General features: G+C 50.3%; 1 protein-coding gene across 1 annotated transcript in view; it reads right to left on the bottom strand.

Annotated features, from left to right (window-relative positions):
- Nucleotides 1-19,505, bottom strand: part of LOC100900042 (sodium/hydrogen exchanger 10-like) — a 38,367-nt gene extending 18,862 nt beyond the window's left edge. The window contains 2 exon segments of the mRNA XM_029112923.1: nt 813-1,076; nt 19,334-19,505. Of these exon segments, the coding sequence (XP_028968756.1) occupies nt 813-1,076; nt 19,334-19,502 (433 nt within the window). The 5' untranslated portion in view covers nt 19,503-19,505.
- Between the last annotated feature and the right edge of the window lie 1,763 nt (nt 19,506-21,268).

Genomic DNA, 21,268 nt, shown 5'->3' on the forward strand with positions numbered 1-21,268 from the left:
GGAAAAACCTTGTCTCTACATTTCATACGACTCATTTGAGGCTCCAAAGCGCTCGAAGCTCAACCAAGGTTCCACGGCATATTTCTCCGCTCCTATGTACGAAGTCGTATTCTTGATAAAGAGTCCTCTTTGGATAGACCAGAGCGCTACGCGCGAAGGAGAGAGATAAAAATATTTGAATCTATCGTACAAAAACGTAGGAGACGGGTCGTTGCTCGCTCCAGAGTCGGAGTTGTTCGGCAATGAAACGCGATGTACAGGGGACTTGATGTGGCCAGAAATATCTGTAGTCTCTAGGTACTCGTCCGGCGAAAACTATCTGAAAAGGAGGATGCAGCTCACTGTATTTGAATTCTGGTCTGCATCCGTGTTTGTTAACGTCGCGTCGTCTTCCGCGTTCGATTTCCCCGTTCGACGAGGTTCGATTTTTGTGTCTATCCCGGCGTCGGCATAACGCTCACGTAAGTGTACAAACACTCGCATAACGACGAGAAGCGCGTTTTCCAAAGTACACATGTCCGCATCTTTCGATCGATGACGAGGAGACAAACTAGTATCTTGTCTTGCGGAATTTTCTGCTGTCAAGACAAGGTGAGAATAGTTCCCCTAGCCTCATTTACAGAAAGATTCCGAGTAGTAGTCCGCCATCTCGGTCCTTCCATGTAGCATTCTTCGTTTCCCGTTTCCTCATCTTAGGTTTCCCGTCTCATGGGCTACCCCGGGAAGCCTTTGACCGAATCCGCAGGAATCGACTCTCGAGGACGACAGCTGTTAGATGTCATCTGGAGAAAAAATCCGGAATCGCTACTCACTCAGTCCGGGCACAGCCATAATCAAGCATTGCGAGAAGCACTTGATGAACACATGAGCTTCCATCGAGAACGCACTCTCGAAGATCAGAATGGGCAGGAACACATGTAGTAGGATCTTGGGATCGATCGACGCCGGCTTCGTGTAGATTTGGAAAACTTCGGGATACGCGTGAGACGCGAGTCCCACGAATGCCCCACAAACGAAGAGAACAACTGTGTATGGAAGGTTGATCTGCAGTCTCTTCATCGAGAAGCGCACGAACGCTGCAAAAGAAGAAAAAACGTGAGATTTTTGCGCTACAGCCACCCGAAGGGAAGGAGACAAAAATTCCGATACTCAGGACTTATCGCAATTAGCCGAGGCCCTCGGTAGCAGGACACGCACGCACGTAAGTGTCGCGTTCGAGCTCACAGTCGTTGCTTCTGTGACAAGGGCTTCCATTTCCCGTCGAAGGGAAAGTCACGCGAGCTTTTTTCTGGTGCAACATCCCCAGCTCTATGCTTCCAAATCGAGGTATATGCCAGAATGAAGAAGCTCGAATCGGTTGCCCAATGTCATAATCCAACTTCATTGAATTGAAGTTGGCAAGGACATTACCGAGCCCTTCAAAGTGTGGTATTCGCTTGCGTATCTCGTGTGGGAGTAGGAGGTCTCGCTTCACCTGACGTGATCGGTTCTCAATGGTAGACCACAAAATTTACTCCTCTGCCCATCGCTTTCTCCCTCATTTCCCCGGGTAGAGACCGACGAGAGATCGCGAAGTCTCGTTGCGGTCTTGCCTATTCCCGAGCAAAACATCGCAGGGACCTGTTTCCGCGTCCGAACTCGTGGAGCTGATTCGGACCCGGAAAGGTCCGACTCCAGGAAACACGTGACAGCGTCACGCTGGATGCGACTTCGGCGCCAGAGTTTCGATGCAGTATATGCATGGATCTTCTGAATTCCAAACCATGTGAGACATCTTCACGAGACATAATCATCATGGATGTATGTATTCAGCTCTTCGTTTGAGCTCTCGCGAATTCGTTCCCGGGCGAGCAAGTAGTCTCATGCACACATCGATGAGCAGAGGAAGAAAGAACAGCCGCTATGGAATCTTGAGCTCGAGACGGAGGCCGTCTCGAGGTCCTGCTAGGGAACTCTCGGAGTCAGAGTTCCTGGAATTCTTTCGGAGACCGTATTCTCCATCGATCGTTATCGAATGTGCTGGACTGACGTCGGAAGAGTTCCATAACAGGATTGAGCTCAACTCATGAACTCGCTATCCTACGAATCAACGAGTTCGCCGACGGATCGATTGCAGAAGCAACACTGAAAGAGCGGCGAAAATGAGCGATCAGCTGCGGATAGCGGCGTGGCGGTGGCAGTCGTGGCCGAGGCGGCGATGACTACTCGGTTCGTTGGCTCGCGTTTGTAAAACGGAGGCGTTTGTCTGTTCAACGCGGCTCGCCTACAACATTCAACGCTTGTACTTCCGTCGTCGTATCTACAACGCGTTCAAACTTCTGTTTCCGATTCCACAGTCTTCTGCAATGGAAAGACGGATGCCATCGCTCCATGAGGGAGAAGAAAAACAGTGACAACTCCGTGAGTGGGGCCGTGGTGTGGATTTCCGTGATACGACTCGGAAGTTCCATTTCCAGGTATTCATCAGACAAACTTCGCTCGCTGGACAGACTCGCCGGGGAAATCGATGACCGACTTTCCGAAACTTGGCAGCACAAGAAACTTCCTCCTCGGACCACCGCGATTTTCATCCCCAGCAAACTTGCAATACATATTCGGATATCTCCGTCGCTGTCGGGCGTTGACCGGGGTAGGTCTGACCATCTCGAACTCTTATGTTATAGGAGTGCCAGCCTCGGTTTCTCAAAGCTCTCCCAGTTTGTTGTTCCATCTTTAACGAGAGAAAACATTAGACGAATATCGAGATCTCGACGAGGATGCAACTCCCATGAGTAGACTCGCGAATGCCACATGTTTGATTTTCTCCAATACTCGGCGAACCGACGAGATGGAACAACTTCAACTTTTGTGGAAGAACGTGTACCCACGCTGCTCGCTCAGGCTGCCAACAGAACTTGCTATTCTGTGCCTCCACCACCACCACCTGTCCAGCCGCTACGAAAGCCCGTCCGCGCGAGTTCCGATACTGCAGCACGAGCCAAAGGTGTCCGGGGTCAAGCGATTGCGATTGCATGCAATGGTTGCTAACTCAATCCGCTTGGATCAAATCTTGAATCCGGATGCCTTATGTCCTATCCGATCGCGCATTAATTGATTGCGGTCAATGATTCATTACGAAGGCGAATCTGCTACGAGATCCTACACCGGACTGTACGGGGGTACCTTGGAGCGCTTCCCAAGGCGATATGGTCCACCTGGGTCGAAGCAATCCGATGGGGACGAGGTCGAACTCCCGGAATCCCATGTGGGAGGGTGGGGAGGTCCTCTGCCAGAATTTACGTTCAACCGTGGCTTCCGATTCAGGAGAATTCCATCGATCTTTTCGACACCCGAACGGACTTCACCAGAATCAAGCCAATGTGGACGTGACACGCGAAACCAACTGACAGATCGACTGCTAAATTGGTGGATAGCTAGGTATTTACGGATTCATTTCAAGCCGAAATGATTCTGTCACGCGTCCAACCGCCCGCTACGACTTGAATGTTCGCCAGCTGATTGGAGTTGTCACCATTCGTGCTACCGTGGTCTTGCTTGACGCAGAGAAATTCAAGGGCTGCTTCACCCCTTTCGATTGCGAAAACCCGTCGTCTTCTCCATGTATTGAAGTTCTTGGCCCCTAACCGAATGAATTCTCAGCTTTGAGCGGAGAAATATCGAGGAATCATTAAAATGAAATGCACGGGTTCCATTTTGTTACCTTCAGCAGGGAATGATCCCCGTCACAGGAGACTCGAAGGCGAAGGTTGTCACCCTGCTCCACATTGGGAAAAAAGCTCGAAGATTCCGTCAAAAAATGTCCGGGAGCCCCTTGGTCGATTTTCTCGCGAATTGAGCAGTTTCCCGTGGTTTCGCTCGTAAAAGTCCCGAATCGGAGATTTCGCGACTTTATAATAGAAGCAGGAGATGTGCTCAATAGCCTGTTCATCGGAGAGATATTTCGGACCAATGACCGCAGCCCGCATGAATGACGTTGAACTATGGTAAAACCCGGAGGAGACAGAATTTCCCGCAGGATGTTTCTGCCTACCGCGGACAGCCGCTTTGGGACAATCCCGACGCCTTGTCCGGCGACTACTTCCCCGCAGCCGCAGCGGATGACAGATAGAAACCCGAACGAAGCATTACGTCGGGGCCAGGACCTATCTTCGCGGCAACTAATCTTCTGAAGGCTGCAGGTTCACGCGGTCGCGTTTGGTCCATGTGCGAGTCGGCACCAGATCTCGTGCACAGACGGGATGTCTGAATGACGGAGACTCTCATTGTCGATGATGCTCGACCCCTAAGAGAAACGCCAGCGTCGAGAATACTCATGTAGCCGTCTCTTGATGCCATTCATTCTGTTTCCTGAATTCCATCGGATCGAGTGCGGACAAATCAAAGGGAGGATAGCAGACGCAGCATGGAAACGACATATCGCGGCTTTTTCCCCAATCCTAATGGTTTCGTCCGACTGTCTCAGAACGTTGAATGACGGAAATGCGAAAACTCTTCGGTTTGAAGGATCGAGCGCGACAAGCGACTCCCAGAGAAACAATGAGAGATGCTAAAACGAAAAGTTCACTAGAAGTGATACAGGACAGATTTGAGCACTATTCTCGGATTCACGCGTCTCGAATTTCCCAGAGCCGAATTCTTTTGTTCCCTTTCCAAAACATCGGAAGACGACGCCAAAAATGAGATTCGCCGGTTTTCCCCATTTCATTTTGGAAGATCTTGCGTACTAGATGCCGCTCAGAAGAGCTTCCCATCACCTTCGCAGATCCCGCACTTATCCAAATCGTTGTCGGAACCCCAACACCCGCCGATTCTGGTTCAAACGTCACAGCAAGCTTTCCGTCGCAAGACAATCGGAAAGATGGTCACGAGGCATCAGGCTCGAGCGGCGCTGATCCTGGTCCCAGATCGGACCCTCTGAGATGCTTTGAGCGATTGATTGAAGCGAGATAAGTGATATTTGGGATTTTCCCAGCCGTTTCCCGTGAAATTGACGGAATATTGGAGCTCGCCTTTATTTGCTTGAACGAGAGTTTTGTATCGTAAAGCAATCGGACCGCTCCAGACATTAGCGACTCGTGAGACCACACCAGAATCATGACGGAAGGAGCAAACCGCTCGTGAGTAAATTGCACCCGTGTTCTACTACGCTTTGTCCAATCAAGCGCTGAGCAGCACTAAAGTCTGAAAGTTACTGGCAAGGTCATCGATTCCTCCACCGAACTTAGCGGCGGAACCCAGCTCGGATCGACACGGCTCGGTTGCACTCATTGGTGGTTTCGGAGATAGATTTTCTGTCAGGATTTTCACATCTGAATTATTACTCGTAGCGGCTAGCAGTAGCAGACAATCCCCAGACGTTTATCATTCCGCGCGACGTGTTTTCCTCTCGTGAAACTTGGTTTCCCGGTTGCCCTGACTTTGTGGCACTTGATGTCGTTGATTCATTTGCGTACTCAGAGATATCTGAGGCGACCGAGCGAGCGGTCTCGAGCGGAAGAGAATGCGAGAGGCTGAACGCGTACTCATCAGCCGGCCGACAGTCACCAGGAGTCATTTCCAGTCGTCTTTCTCCCGCAGTAATTTTTTTTTGTTGGAGTTCATGTGCCATCGATTCAGAGCGAGTTACTCTCCGATGTTTTCATCTCTCCTACTTCCTCTATTTTCGTTTGTCTGACACTCTATCCATCCGATTCTTCAGGAGCGTCCTGCGCTTCGCCATGGAGCACTCGATCGCTTCATTTGCATTCGTCGCATTCGTAATAGCTTATCGCGCGTGTACGTTGCATCCGTTCGCTTATCTGTCAACTCCGGCCATCTGTAAGGGACTTGTTGAAATATCTCCGGAGGAGAAATTCCAACAAGCGCCTAGTCAGAAGATTAGGCCCGCTCTTGATTCCAGGGAAGTCCCCCATATTTCAGGAAGGCTCACCCGGAAGCAGGGAGCGGGCCCGAGAGTGTTGAATTTGATGACGTTTTCTTTTCTGCCTCACCGATCCCGATCGAGCACGCCCAAAACCTCATGCATGTGGATTATATGGGCCTTGCAATATTCGCTCAAAAATAGAATGGCGGACCTCCGAAGCGAGAAGCCACGTTTTCTTAAATCGAATGCATTAGGTGAAACAGCTCCTCATTTCGCATTCCGAAGAATCGTCGTGACCCCGTCATTGACATATGACGCCGAGTTACCGTAAGTGTCTTCAAACACTCATACTTTGCGAGAAAGAGGCTCGCTTCCGAAGTTTTTCGCGTCAAAATGGAAGAGATGGGGGAACGAGTGTTTTGTTTTTGTGTGTGTTGTTAGCGAAAAAAAGCGTGCGGTACCTTGTACCACCGCCGTCGATGGCATTCGTTCAGTGTCACCGACGCGGGCGACGTAGTCATCGTCGCCGTCTCCGGTTATTATATTCTCCTTGACGATTGTATGACAGGGTCTTGTTGACAAGCTATGCCGTCTACCGCTCCGTCTCCGGATCTGTTCTTTAGTCTCGCTCACAAACGAATTCTCGGTGGGCAGCAACGCGAGGCAACGGTGACGTTCGGTGGCCGCGAGGTCACGGTTGATATTTCCTCCTCGTGCTTGAGGCTTCTTCCTCGCTTTTTTCGCGAGTTCGACTCCTGAAGGCTGAGAAATAGATTCGGCCTTCGGAAGTAGATCAGCGCTCGCAGCTCAGGGGACGAGTCGCGTGAGGACGGAATCAGATGATTCCAAGAAATCTCCTTCCTCACGCCGCTGACTCCGATAAGGAACCTCGCGCCGGGCGTTTCTAAGAATGCCATCGCTTAATTGAAATTTCCCGAACTTTTCTCCCGGTATGCTTGCGACACTTTCGACTATCTACGAAGTCATCATCCATCTCGAAATGTAGCTGTCTTCAGAGCCGCTCAAGCGACCATCCTCGTGTTTGCTGCCGCGAAACAGAGGCGTGAAGCGCAAAAATCGATAAGATCAAATTTTAGAACGGGCGTTCGCCATCATCGCCACTTGCACAATCGATCACTACGCGATAAGTTGAGAGAGATTCGCGATCCTTGTTCCCCGATACGGGGGATAGAAGAATATAATAAAGCTATAAATAAAAATTGATATTTATATTTTTTGTTTCCGAAAGCTCGCCAACGTCTTTCTCTCGGAGACATTGAAAGAACAGAACGTTGCAATAGACTTTAGATGACCGAATCCTTCTAGGTGATCTTCTGACATTGCTCTTTTCACACCATGTGATTTAGAAAGATCCAACATCTTTCTCGACGTTCGAGCCGCTGGCGCTAGCTGGAACAATAATTCGTCACATGAGCGAGTCGAAGTTGAATTACCGCGCGGAAACCTCGACTACCGCCAGAATTCCGTAATGATAATTACGGAAGGTGCCCGAAACGATGCTTCTGCGGCAAACAACTCTTTCTCTACCGAGAATTTTTCCGAAGATGACTTCAGTGTAAAATTCCCGATAGATAGAGAATCTCCTGTGATTGACGTCAGACGAGCCTTGATCGGCTGAATCTGGCAGTTCTCAGAACTGCAAAGCCGTTGAGTAAGACTGCGGGACTAGATAATGAATGAACAGGAGTGGATCATGTACTCCGAATGACGCCGACTCTACTTATCGACTCCATTCCCTCCTGAGCCCGTGCACGGCATGCGATGTATTTGGCGCTAGGCTCTGATAATTCGATGTGGGACGCTACCGAATTCGATGAATCGGGTTTTTACTGAGCCTCCCCACTGTATGCTGACTGACGCCCGAGGATTTTCAAGTATTCCTGTCATATTCTCTAGCGAAATAATCGAGAGAAGCATCAATGATGAGGGAGGATACATGGGCTTTTTGTGCTTCGGAAATTTTCATTCTCTGATTCATCGGTGACATGGCTCGAGCTTTCTTCTCCGTTCTGATGAGCTCCTCCATTGAGTCAAGCGGCCGCTGAGACGCCTGGGAGCACTTGGCGATCCTCGGGAGGAAAATGCCTGTTCCTCAGGTCAGCCCGTTCAATGGTTCTGCTAAAGATACGATCTCCAGCAGCTGACGCTCGGCCTCTACGATCATCATTCTCTGCAGATCCATCTGGCCCATCGATTATGGCCCGTCCATTCATCGAAGTGGTATCGGTGGAGTGATAATCGACGCATATAAAGCCAAAGTCATGGCTCTGAGCCAAAGATGATTCTGCGGTGGGAGGATAAATCTTTCTGGGGATGATCTACTTGCCGACAAGTGTGCGATTCAGTATCCCGAGCGAAAGAGTAGGTACCAAATCCAGAGTCCCATATCATGTTCGTCGACTTGTTTGTCTGGCTGTTTGTTTGCTCGCCGCAGATCCAGATAAAGAAACTTCTCATGCGATAAGCTTGCGTAGAGACAAACTATTGCATCGGTCGATTACCGTGCGGGCCCACCAGCCGAATGGAAGGGCTGGCTCCATCTCGCCTCAATCCTCCGAGGATCGATTTGCGGATTCATTGAGTTACGCTTCGCGCTGCCGTTTCTGCAGTCGAGTTTTTCCATTCTCTTCGCCGAAGAAGACGACGACATTCAACCTCCTCGGCCGATAACATCAGCGTTATCGAAGTCTTTCGATTCGCCAAGTTTTCCCCTCTCGATGGTGCTGCTGCTTCTTCAGTTCAGCGACGAAGGTCGCAGCGTAGGATCGCTGTCAAATCGGAAGACGGATGCTCGTGAAGAAAAAGACAACGGTGGAAACTCAAACTTCGAACCATCTCGAAGCATTTGAGAATCTGGTTGACACGGTAGAGTCGTGCCAACCTACCAAAACAAAATCATACGGAATCCTTCCGAATTCTGATTCATTCGTATCTCGATCCACACCCCGGCATTCCCTTCCCGTATCCCGCAGAATCATCGGTTCTTCCCCGACTGCCGTCTGGGGTTGCAAGACCGCAAACAAATCCTTGACGGAATTTCGCTGGTCGCCGCTCCAGATGATGTTGTCGCTGTTCCAGTGAAGAAGTTCCAGGAAGCCACGCCATTGTTATGGAGTCGCCAGCCGCCCGACTAGCCACTCAACCACCCAACTAGCTAACCATCGGCGCAAACGGGCGGATGGGAGGACGGCAAGTCGTCCGAGCGGAATCCGTGCATCCTGTGTCTGTCGACTTCGGCGAACACGAATCAGGAGCGTCGTCGGTCGTTGTCGTCGTCGGGGATCTTCTGAAAGGAATCTTCTGCCAACGATTTTCTTGAGATAAGCTCTCTCGATTCGCCGCTCTTCCACGCGACTGGATTTCCGAATCTCGAGAGGGGACTCGGGACGCGGGTGCCGGAGCTGTGTTTCAAGGGATCCGACGCTTCGTTTGAGGAATAAAGAAAGGCTGAGAATCATTGCGACAGAAACTTATCCACGCGCTGGCAATCCCAGAAATCGGATATGACAAGCAGGCAGGTACAGATCTGCATCCACTAAATTATGAACGCTTGCGTCACGTCACTAGAATCATGCCCCAGTGATATCACCAGTCGATCACAGTAACTATTCAGTCAGTCAGTCAGTCCGCAAGCTGCGAGCCCAGAATCAGCCGTCCCGAATGTAGTCGTAGCTACAACTTGTAGTCGTAATGATTTTTCTTTCACCGAGATGTTTGTCGCTTCGGTCGTTGAAAGTGAAGCATCCTTGAAAATGAACTTCGAACCCTCACCAGAGCACGACGACGGTCGAACAGCGCAGAAAAAGGAAAACAGAGCGGATCGCGCTCTGATTCGATGTCTGTGGCTTCGGCTTATCGGCTCAAACACGATCCTGACTCGGTTACCTTTGTCGATTTCGAGTCGGCAACCAGCCAAGCAGACATCGACCTCCGTCAATTCAGCGACTCGTCGACCAGTCTGGCCTGGCCGCATCGGTTCTCCTATCACTTCGTATGAAAAATGAATAAAATCGTTTGTCAAGCATAAGCAGCTCGAAATCGAGCGGGAAACTGGAAGATGCTTTCGATTGAGAAAAATGAAAAAAAGGACGAGACTCTCCGAGCTGAAGTTCCGTGGTCACATGAAGGATCGCTCTGACAGCCCCTTCTCTCGGACGCAAGCGGAACGTATCCGCCTATCGACACGACGACGGATACGTGGATATCGGGAGATCTTTCGACAGAAAAAGACGACTCCGATTCCACTACCTCTACACAAACTCGCGTTTGACAAGTTTGTTCTAGGCGACGCGATCGAGGAGAAAGCCGTTAGCAGGTTCTCATTTCCGGAGCAGAAGTTTCAATATTTCTATCTCGGTAGGCGAGCAGCTCTGCGGACAACTCTTTCTGCCTTATTTATCTCAAGCGAAAATGAGAACGGATTTACTCTCCAACCAAAAGGGCGCTGCGTTGACCACTGTCTCTTCTGAAAATGCCAGATAACGGGTTGTGCCTATTGTGTGCCTCGAGTGACTAACTGTCTGTTTGGCTGTCTGACTGCCTGCCGTACCGTTTCCCCTCTCCAGCTTGCCAGGCGCTGCATTGGGTTCTGGTCAGTCCAAAATCATCCGGCTCGTCTATTCATTCGTGTGATTAGCAGGTCGGATGACTGCTTGGCCGACCTAACGCTCCTCTTACCACCGTTTCATCACGATTGTCGTCGTATTCATTATTAGACTAATCTGCGTGCGTTGAATATCGTCCATACAAGTTTTGCACCGACTGTCTATCTGTCTGTCTGTCGGTCGCTTGGTTAGTCGGTCGGTCGGTCCGCGCATCCATGCCACACAATGGTCTGGCTTCCGCTGCCATTTCCGGGCTGGTCTCTGTGGAATATTTCCGCACAAAACATACAAGATGAGCCGCGTGGAAAAAGCAAACAAGGAAAGAAAACGCTGTGACCGCACCTCTGAACTTCAGAACTCCTGAGAGGAAAGAAAGCTAGCTTCGATCGTGAACGAGCCTCGCGTTGTTGCACGACTCCGGCTCGGAGCAACGTCGTTCCCTGCCTCGCTACCGCTCAAACCGCAACGTCGATGTTACGTAAGACCCTCGACAGGATGCTTCGCTAATCCCGAATCAAGTGAGCGTCAATCGTGGGTTTAACGTTTTATCAACTGAAAATGCCCGAAATTCCACTTGTGCAGTCGCTAATGATTGAGCAGTGCAGCGCTCCATTGAGAATTCTCACAGCTGCGATTTTCTGCGCGCTGAGAAATATCAATCGAGCGATCTTCGATTGCACGAAGTGCAAGAGCACAGGGCCCGGGCTCGAATTTCGACGACGCCCGAACTTATCACGAGAAATAAAGAAATCTCAAGCGAAAAAAGTCCCATATTGCCGATATACCCCGGGGACCGAGCCGAGAACAATATCGGTCGCTAGCAAAATAAGGCGGAGCATGGAATTCTGGAGATAATCCGGGGCGAACGAACGAGTGTCGAACACTGATTATAATGAAAAACTTAATCAGTATTCCGGTATCTAGTTTCAATATCGTAATGTTCCCGAACGGCCATTAATTCCTATGGGCGAGCAAGTAAGCCGACGCATTGTTGAAGCACACCGATAATGCACATAAAGCGACCGAGCGTTATCGCTGACAGCCCCCAGACTTTGAAACGGTTCCACTTGACGGTAAGGACACCGCGAGCGAGTTGGAGACGAAGGCGACATGATGCCAACGAGGTTCTACGAATCCATTTTGTGCTCCAGTCCGTTCTACGAGGAGCGGTTTCGTTGTTCCTCTACTCGGAGCTAGCCTGCTCGTGACTCGGCTAGCGGTCAAGTAAGCTCGGAGCGAATGGTCATTACTCATTACCCATGGGATTCGCTGTCGAGACGCTCGTCGAGAGAGAGAGACGTCTCAAAGCATTGATCAAGAGCTCGTTCTTGCACAGAAATGGTGAGTGGATTTCTTCAGATCCTAGACGATCACGGAGGAGGAGAGCGACCTTCCGAGTCGCGGAAAGCGTGCCTCATCGATTCCTACGCGATCCATCGCAGCCGATCTCGAAGAGCTTCTCGTAGAAGACTTTGAACTGTTTGCGGGTTGTAGGCTGTACTCGACCAATCCAGGTGATCGAACAAAGGTTTCCTCCAGCCACCAATCCGGGAGCAGCGAGCTCCCGTGTTCGTGTGAGCTGATATACCCGAGTAGGATTCAACGATGAGAGATGCAGCGGATCCAGTACGAGTTTCGAGTTTTTGAGGACATTAGTCAAACATATGGATCGGCCCTGAAACAATATCTATACGAGGCCGAGTTGTGTCCAAAGGAGGACTGAACCGCCGCTATTCCGGAGCCGGATCTAGATCTAGGTGCATCATGTTCTTGGAGCGAATGCAGCCCAGGTAAGTGAATGAATCGAGCAGATACCAACATCCGGCGAGCCGATTCGCTGCCTACATAAACAGATGCAATATCGAAATGTGAAGAATTCCCAGAGGCTCTTCTCTATGTTTACCGAGGATGGCAGCGAAGGATCAACGGGCCAATAGAGCCTAGGTTCGGACTTGATTGCTGTGCCCTCCAGGCACCGAATTTCGGTCCGCGTACATAACTCGCTAGGAGGTCTGCGGATGAAAAGCCTGATAAATCGAGCCGCACCGAAGATCGTTCACAGAAGACTCGACGAGGAGATGACGGAACGCTCGCGAAGATTCGTAGCGTTTAATGAGCTCGACCGGCGATGGAACTCCCTCGATAGGCTCCCATGGAACGGCATGACAGGGGAAACGAAGCACACCGCCAGAGAAAAACACTCTTCCAGGATGTGTCGCTGCTCCGCAGATGGTCGAGGCTCGAGCTCTGAACGGCATTCTGGGTTTCGCACCTTACGCATCTGTTGTCTGCCGAAAGCAGTCAGGAAATCGCGTGAGCACACGCCTTCTTTTGAAAAACTGATTTCAGCGAACAAGGTGTAATTTTGGGTCGGCATGCTTCTTTTTCTTGGTCGCGAAACGTTGAGGCGCCTTCTCCTGACTGGATACGGGTCCGCCGAACTAGACGTTTTCGGTCTTGGAAGACGGAAGCTTGTCACCCGCGTTCCGAAATCTAATTCCTATGCCGTTCGCCCACCGAATAGGTTAACATCCAAAATCGAGCAGAGCAGTCTATCGATTTTGGTGTTCATCCGCTTTGGACCCTTTTTCCGAAGACCCAGGGTCCGAAGAATCGAGCTCCCCGTCGAACGATCGATTTGAATCCCCAACGCGATTTTTCGTCGAATTTCCATCGATCCCTGATGGGAGAAGAACGTCCATTCTCAAGCGTTTCACACTTCTATGACCTTGTTCGCAGAGCTATATGCACGAGGGAAGCGTGTGGTCGAAATGCGAATTCTTCCCATCAATTCCTCCACAAGTAAACTGTCTCGGGTATGGCTTCTGTTTCGCTCGAATAAAACACCCGCCGAGAAGGGCTCTTGGAATTTTCAAAAATAAGATCTTCCACCTCTAGGACGAAATCATAGGCACTGGGAGAGAAGGAAACTCATTCGTTATCAGCATCAACCAGGGAAAATGAGTTCCTCAAAGTCGTCCGCACTTCTGTGATGAGCGTCGCGCTACGATCGAGACTTTCCCCCGCGAAAGGGTTTTTCGCTCGAGAAAACCGCAGAAAACTGAATGGAGCCGCACAATATTGCGGAGTGACAGCGGGTGGAAATTTCTTCACTGCAGACTCCCATCGATCCCTCACAGCGAACAACAGATCAAAGCTACAGCAATGAAACAAATCACGGCTCATTACTTCGATGAAATCTGTGGAATCCCAAATATTCCAGGTGAGATCTCTACAGCTACGCGTGGCTGAGTCCCATCCACCTAGACCACACGCAACAGAACATTCACGACAGACGAAAACGAGTTCCCTATAGAAGCTCTGAACAAGTGAAATGTCCGCGGGTTCCAAACCGGTACCGTGTCCCGAAGTCGCATCGTCGATCTGGAGACCATAATCGAAGGGTTATGGCCGATCCTCCTAGGGCGTCTCACCCTGAGTCATTTCGTCAAGCTCGTTCATCTGTACGTCTCAGTTCCTCCTGCAATGGGAAGACCTTCCGGGGGCTTCGAAAGCTCAAGAGAAAATTTTCAAGATCTTTACGCAATGCCAAACTCTCGGGCGTATGACTGGAACTTGATCGACTACAAAAGCTCCTGCGTGCTACAAAGCGTAGCGATAACGGACCGAAAAAGTGACAGTGTTTTCGGCTAGTGCAGACGGTCCGCTAGTTTGCCGGCGCCATGGGAGCTCTGCTTCTTGCTCTCTTGAAAGCTTTATCGGTCGTGATTTCATCGCATATGGAAAATGAACTCTTCTTCGCCCTCCCACCAGCGGCTTCCTCGGGTCTGCGACGATCGGATCCTACGTCTGCCGACCGCGACCGAGAGTTGCTGCCAGGCGTGTTTTTTCATGTGAGCCATACGAGTTATGACCACACTTCAATGGGAGCCGGTCGACCGGACAATAACATAGACCCGTTTCTATTCCGGGGGTCACCGAACGTCATCCAAGGGACTTTCTACCCTCACGATGGCGGCAAAATGTCTTTGAAGAATGGTCATATAGAAATCGAGTACGCTCGAATTTCCTCCGCCTTCCAGATCTCAGACGTACGCCGAATGTCGAGATCGTGGTATAGAGCTCCGTACAAACGCCAGTCTCGAGTTTTGACGTCTACCTCCCCACTCCGAGCTATGGAAACCAGCAGGAACCGAAGTCCCGATGGCCGGGATCTCGGGACGCGAGTGACATTCGCATCGTTCGAGGACTTGTCGTCAGAGCGACTGAGGACCTTCCGTCGGACCGATATCCCGGCGGCCTCCTCTTTCAATAATTGAAAATCTGTCTCGGAATCTCACTCTCGATCTTCCATTGTGCCTCGATCCGATCTGAATTGTTTCCAGCCTTCAGATTCCGCAGATTCTGCGAACAGCAACGTCGAAATAGTGTTTCATATATACACGGATTCAGTTGCGCGACAGTCGTCACAAAGTAAGTGTGTGGTTCTGATCGTGAGTTTTTTGTTTTTCGTAAGAGTCGGAGAGAAAGAGAGAGGGCGGAAAGCGTGTATGTGTTGCGTGACTTGAGTTCGCAACCACGATCATCTGGAAATTCGAACTGAACTTCATGTGAAAGCTGTGTTTGATCATTCTCCAGATATAGCATCACGATGGCTGCGCGTCTATTCCAGATCAAGTTTTGCTCAAAGTGTCTACAGCTTGGAGAATTTTCGATCGCATCGAATTCGGCTGAGTTTTGGGAAATATTCATATAGAGAATATCACGTCTTCTGTCGTTCGGCTGCTTAGAACGGCGGAGATTCTACACTATATTCACTTCTCGAAGTTCAGAAACTAAATCCGGATAATCGATATTCCACGAGGAAGGGAATCGGCTAGGGTCTCACCGACGCAGGAGAGCAAAAAAACTCAACACTTTGACGACCTTCGATCACTCGCGGCATTCAATCACAGGATTTTGTATTCCGGCCCTCAAATACCTAACAGCAAGTCACTTCTTCTCTCGATGCCAGAGAGAACTCCGAAGCGGCGGCTCACACGTTTCGCACGAACATGATCCATGTCAAGAACAATCGTAGAGTCGTTTCACTATCGACTATTTATCCTAACACACGAACGCAAATATCCGACAGAAATGGCGAGCCACAGCAGATGTCTCCCGCATGAAGTTTTGACAAATTGCCCGTAACGTCGCGACTGCTCGAATGGGAAGATCTCCTGAGTATCCTCCACGTCATGGACCACCGCGCCGTATGTCGGAAAGTCGGCGTCGAAAAGAGGATGGACCCATAAGCAGCGAATTTGAGTCGAGTGGCTTGCGGATATAGAGGGAGTTCTCTCGATGCACCCTGCACGAAACCCTTGCGACAATGACAATAAACGTTAGAGGATATTCTGCATTGGATGGTCAACGAATCTGTCTCTTTATTCTCGGAGCATACACAAAAGTTCGACACCGCATCGCTCAATAGAAACTTCCCCTTGGGCTTATAGAAAAAAAATCCGAAAGCTGTTCGCAAATTATTCCAACTGAACGATCATCCGTCAATCCGCTCGACCGATTCGTGTTGACTGTCAAAACGCGAGCTACGAAAGAAGCGGGAGCACATAAGATAGAAGAAGTTATCCGATGGTGACCGCTTGATCAGCAGCAGGACCTCTTACACCATTCAATGCGTTCACAAATTCTTATTTACTGCCTCGTGTTTATCAGCAACCTCTCCAGATAAATGTTTGGCACCGTTGAAGCTGCTTTGTTTATATCACGGGTTCATGTGAATTTTCTCCACTGAAGACGGTGCCTTGCAAGTATACACCTGCCTGAAAATGCGAAGAAAAAACGCGCCAAATGAACAGATGATCCAACTCTTGCTCCTTGAACTGTTCAGCCGTGGAAAGCTGTCGGACACATGATACTGAACTGAGGAGCTTCTCTTCGTTAGTGTCGACCTCGGGATTGAACCCCGAGGAGAACATCACCATTTTTAAATATTCCTACGTCGAATCAGTTTCTAAATTGTGAAGGAAATGCAGATGAACGACGACGCCGACGGCCTGTATCGCGTCGGACTTTAATTATCTGACACAGCGAGCGTCGGATCTGATCCACGGTCACAAAACGTGGGTTCCGTCACTGAACCGATTTTCGGTAGCTGACACCTTCATTGAGGCGAGTGACTTCGTTTCTTTTTTCCATTTTTCATTTCGCCAATGTTCCAAGAGCATTCCGGAGCGGGCTCGTGTCCGAAGTTCCTCCTCAGCCTTCAGCACGACCGCGGGACAAAGGCATGGTTCGAAGCTCGCCGTCATGATAACGCTGGATCGGTGGTGATATTCGAAATCTGAAGCGTGTTCTTCCACTTTGTATATCCGAGAGAAATCCCATGCCTTCCAATACGACGAGTCGCGACCGAGGTCCAGCCGACATCGAAGCCCGCCACCCGGCCGCTGAGCCACACAGACGAGTCGACTCGCGCACACTGTTAACGGGTTGTGGCCACGCAAGATTCCGCTCACAATATCATAACAATACGCAGACAGCTCCACCCTTTCAGTCGGAATTTCGTTCTTCCAATTTTTTCCTCGAGCGAGCGTTTCTTATTTCCCACTTCGAGCTTCGCTTAGTGCTCAGTTTCGGTCTGAGCCGTGCGGCGGCCATTAGATGTAGAGCATCGAGCATCGTATTCTCTCGGACGTAACAAAATATTGGACCGCGTCTTCCTAGTAGAAAAGAATCGATTCTACAATACATGGAGCTGTTTCGGGATCCATCGACCCCGCCAAAATCTCTCTCTATCTATATCTCAATGAGCCCACGATAGATCCGTCAATCGTCGGTTTATAAACCAAATCACGCACTAAATCACCCAATTTGAAGACAATTCCGTTCCTATATAGGCGAACGATCGACGCTGTCTCATACAATACTTCCGGCGACCCGCAGGGGATGACCTCAAGACGGAAACTAAAAAAAATCAAAATGCTTCGCCCCGACAAAATCAGATCTGCTCACTGATCCCCCACGAATTCTCACGATGGTACCCGAGGGGATGCATAAACACGTCGGAACCTTGATTTGCCGACAGAGAACGGAAGCTCTGTTCTTGCTTTGAGGGTTCGAGAGAAGTTCCATAATAACAGTATTCGCGATCGAATAGCCTTTAGATTCCTTATGGGTGGAAAGTCTTCCCTCTCTGTGTCTGAGGAAACGCCAGAGACCTGGTGATTATTATCACATCGATGACGAGAATAATGGTCACAATACAAGTTTTCTGCAATCGCGATCGCTGCGGTTTCCAGAATATGATCTTCATTGGTGAGCTTGGTCGCTCGCATCGGTTCGTCGAATGGGCTCCGTCGAGACTAAGTCCAAGGAATACTGGATTTAATTGTCGACGAACGGCATCGAACAATTACTTCTCATTCGACTCGTCATCCCCATCTGCTGCTGTCATTATTGGTGTCCATTGAAGGGCGCCGCTCCGAGCGCTCGAAAGCTCGCACGTGAGCCAACTAAAACATTGGCGAGAAATTAATTGGGCCTGCTAAGGTCTCCATAAGGTGAGCAGAAGTCACTAAATTAGAGCTGTCAATGACCACGTTATCGAAACATGTTAGAGACTAATCAATACGCCCACTCGATTCCGACAATTGTGTCAGATGTTCTTATGATCAAGTGGAATCAGACCAGTACGAGCTCAAAATCGCGTACTCGAGGCGCAGGCTCCACGTTCCGTCGACGGAGGGACGGTCTACATGCTTAGCTAGGATCAGCATCAAGATAGCCGTTCACTGATCATCACAGTACTGCTAATCTGAGATTTGACAGATCCGTACCAATTTACATGAATTGCAGCGAGCATTCAACGGTCGATAGGTTCCGTGGACTGCGTGAATAAAACATTAGTCATCAACAGAGATTGCAGCTCGTTTGGAGCACTTCTGGTCGCTCACGACCATCTCATGTCGGGGAGCCACCTTGTCGAATCGACTTGGAATACAAGCCAAGTGCCGCATCAAAGCGATCAACACAGATGTGCTCATTCAATGAAGACCGATGAGTTTCAATGAACATTTCACTGCCCCTGGAAGTGAATTCCAACACAGCGTGCGGGATCGAGTGTACGCAAGTCCGGCAACTCGAGTGAGAACCCATCGTTCCGATTCCGGAAGCTGACCCCGGGGAGGTGCATATTGGCGAACCTCTGTTTCCCGCTGTCTTCCATAGAACGTCTTCCAGGCGAATCCCACCGACGATACTCCGTCGGAATCACGCAGCAGAATGCAATTCCTCAAAGTTTGACTCACGCGGCTCCACTTTCTCCACGGATGTCCACTGCATGAACAATTTCCGTCACGAAGATTTTTACTAGCACTGACGGACACCGCTAATCTTCTTCTGGAGCTGCTGAAGCCCACCGAATCGCCAGGCGAGCTCACGAAGAGAACAACATAGACACGGAAGCTGCCGGGGCTTCCCGGAGCTCTTCCGAAGTGTCTTATCGCGGGATTTCCGCGGGAAGCGGATGCTCGACCCAGTCGGGGAACAGTACACCCCCAGATACACGGAGGTATTGTCTCCAGACCGACTTAATTCGAGCCGAAAACGGCGAAGCCGAGACGGTGGCTATCATCCTCATTCGCTTCACACACCATTGACGCAAGGGCGTTGAGCTTTTTGTCGCAACTTGATCATCGGCGCGACCGTTGATGACTGACGTTTTTGGTTCAACTTCCACACAGATGAGCCGAGAGGTTCCACACACACCCTTCAAACGTTTTATATGCTTCTTTGTGTTCGCATTCCTTCCTCAAGATTTCGGCTCCCACGGAGCGAACGAGCGGGAAAGACTCTAACCTTTGCCTTCAGGCCTTCCACTTACCTCCGAACATGAAGCTGAGGAACAGGAAAAGAATTGGAGCCGCCAACTGATGAGTCTCTTCCTCGAACTTCTCCTCCGCGGCTTTTTCTTCTGAACGGTTCCCCATCAGAATCCGGTGCACCGAGGACCATTGTTCAGCACTGAAGTTCGAAACCATGCTGGGCAACATATCGAAGAGCATGGTGGCGTTCTCGCGCGTCAGAACCGGCACACTGGCGGCCTGGAGCAGATCCTCTCCAGGGACCGCCGGGTCAGAATCCGTTAATCGAGACATGATCTCGAAGCCGCCCTCACTCCGATCCACTAGGTTCCTGAGATTAATCACACACAAACACTGGAGCAGTCACTTGAAGTTGTCGGAGGTTGCACTTCCATTTAGCGACAACGGGCTAGGGTTCCGTCACGCTCAGTTGTCCGCTGACGGGGCGCTGAACGGCTTCACGCGCTAGCGTTCGATACGCTAGAGCTCGACTGTTTGAACGGCCCACCGCGACTTGTTGCGGGAAACTGACGCGGAGTGACTGGCGCGAAGTGCAGACGGCGAGTAAGCGGGCGGCAAGCGGCTCGTGTGAGGGAGTCACACTAGTGAGTAGCGGCCGCCGCGGCGACGGAGAGGATCGCCGACGGGGTCGCGCGCGCTTCCGAGCGCGGGAATCCTGCGGTTTCCCACCGTTCAAGAGTGCATCACCTCCGACAAGACCCTCAATCAGGAAAACTCGAGAGGGAAAAACCGAAAATCCGACTGAGGCGCAAGATGAACGACATTTTTCTGGAAAACGGCTTCTATTAAATGCTCTTCGAACAGTTGACTCATTCCTTGAACCCGCTCCTGGACGCTCACAGCGAGGGTGCCAGAGGTAGGGGAAGAGTACCAGTTCTGGAACTATACTTTTAAGATGGGGCCTAGCTTTCCACAGACTTCCATGGAGTGTTCCATAGCTGGTGAATGAACTGGGGGTCTATGGGAATTTACCTTAGGTTAGGTGTTCCATAACTGGTAATTTCCCCTTTTTCGCGACGGTTTCGTTCATCGAATCGAGAGGTAAGAGCGTCACATCGCGGAACTCTATCAGTGAGCTCTAGGTGCACTCCATAGCACACTCAGAGCTTCCGGCTCCTGAGCACGACAGGGAATCGAGAAGACACTACCGGAGAATTTCGGGACTTTGAGAACTCCCCGATCATTTGTCGATGGTCAGACTCGGATCTCGAGCTCCCAAACGCGGAGGTAGCAGCCCTTGTGATCTCGGAACTCGTAAGAGCTTTTCAGAGAATTCGAAGACGAAAACGATATGGAGCGTGTAGAGTCGGTTATTTTATCGGAAGATCCTCCCTACCGCTGGTCCGGAACGACAGGGAGAAAATTTCCATCGCTCCTCCGAAGTTCGGAGGAACTTTGAAGAACGTCACGTCGTTTCCTCGAAGTTTCGCTAGGAAACGACCGTCATAATTAGGTTTGGAGACTTCCCACAGAATAATATGCAGCGGGTTCCGTATGAAATTTGAAATAGATGCAGGAAACGCCCTAAGTAGACATGGAATCTTCAAGTTTGAAATTGCTTTCTCTTTTTTCTGGAGACTCAATGGAAGTGTGGGAAATCTTTCGCAAGGAGAGAAAGTCGCCGTGCCAACGGATTCTGGGGATTATGCTGAGTTTTCAATTTTTTCGACCAGAGAAGTTGAAGAGGGAGACCCTTCGCTCCGAGAAAGCTTCGTAAGGTAGAAGAGTGTTTTCGCCGCGTATTCTCTGCGAATGTCGAATGGAGTCAGCTGGAGCTTCTACATAGAACTTGAATCCGTTCCAGGGTCCTCATTGTCTCTTGCCTCAACACTTCAAGAATGAGGACCAACCAAGGCTCTTTTTGGCCGAGGCGAAGCCAGCCACGCCGCGATGTCCCCGAGTTCGATGTCGAGAAGCTCGCAATATTCACTTCA

Source organism: Galendromus occidentalis, unplaced genomic scaffold (genome assembly GCF_000255335.2).
Source record: "Galendromus occidentalis unplaced genomic scaffold, Mocc_1.1 scf7180000077536, whole genome shotgun sequence".
NCBI lineage: Eukaryota > Metazoa > Arthropoda > Arachnida > Mesostigmata > Phytoseiidae > Galendromus > Galendromus occidentalis.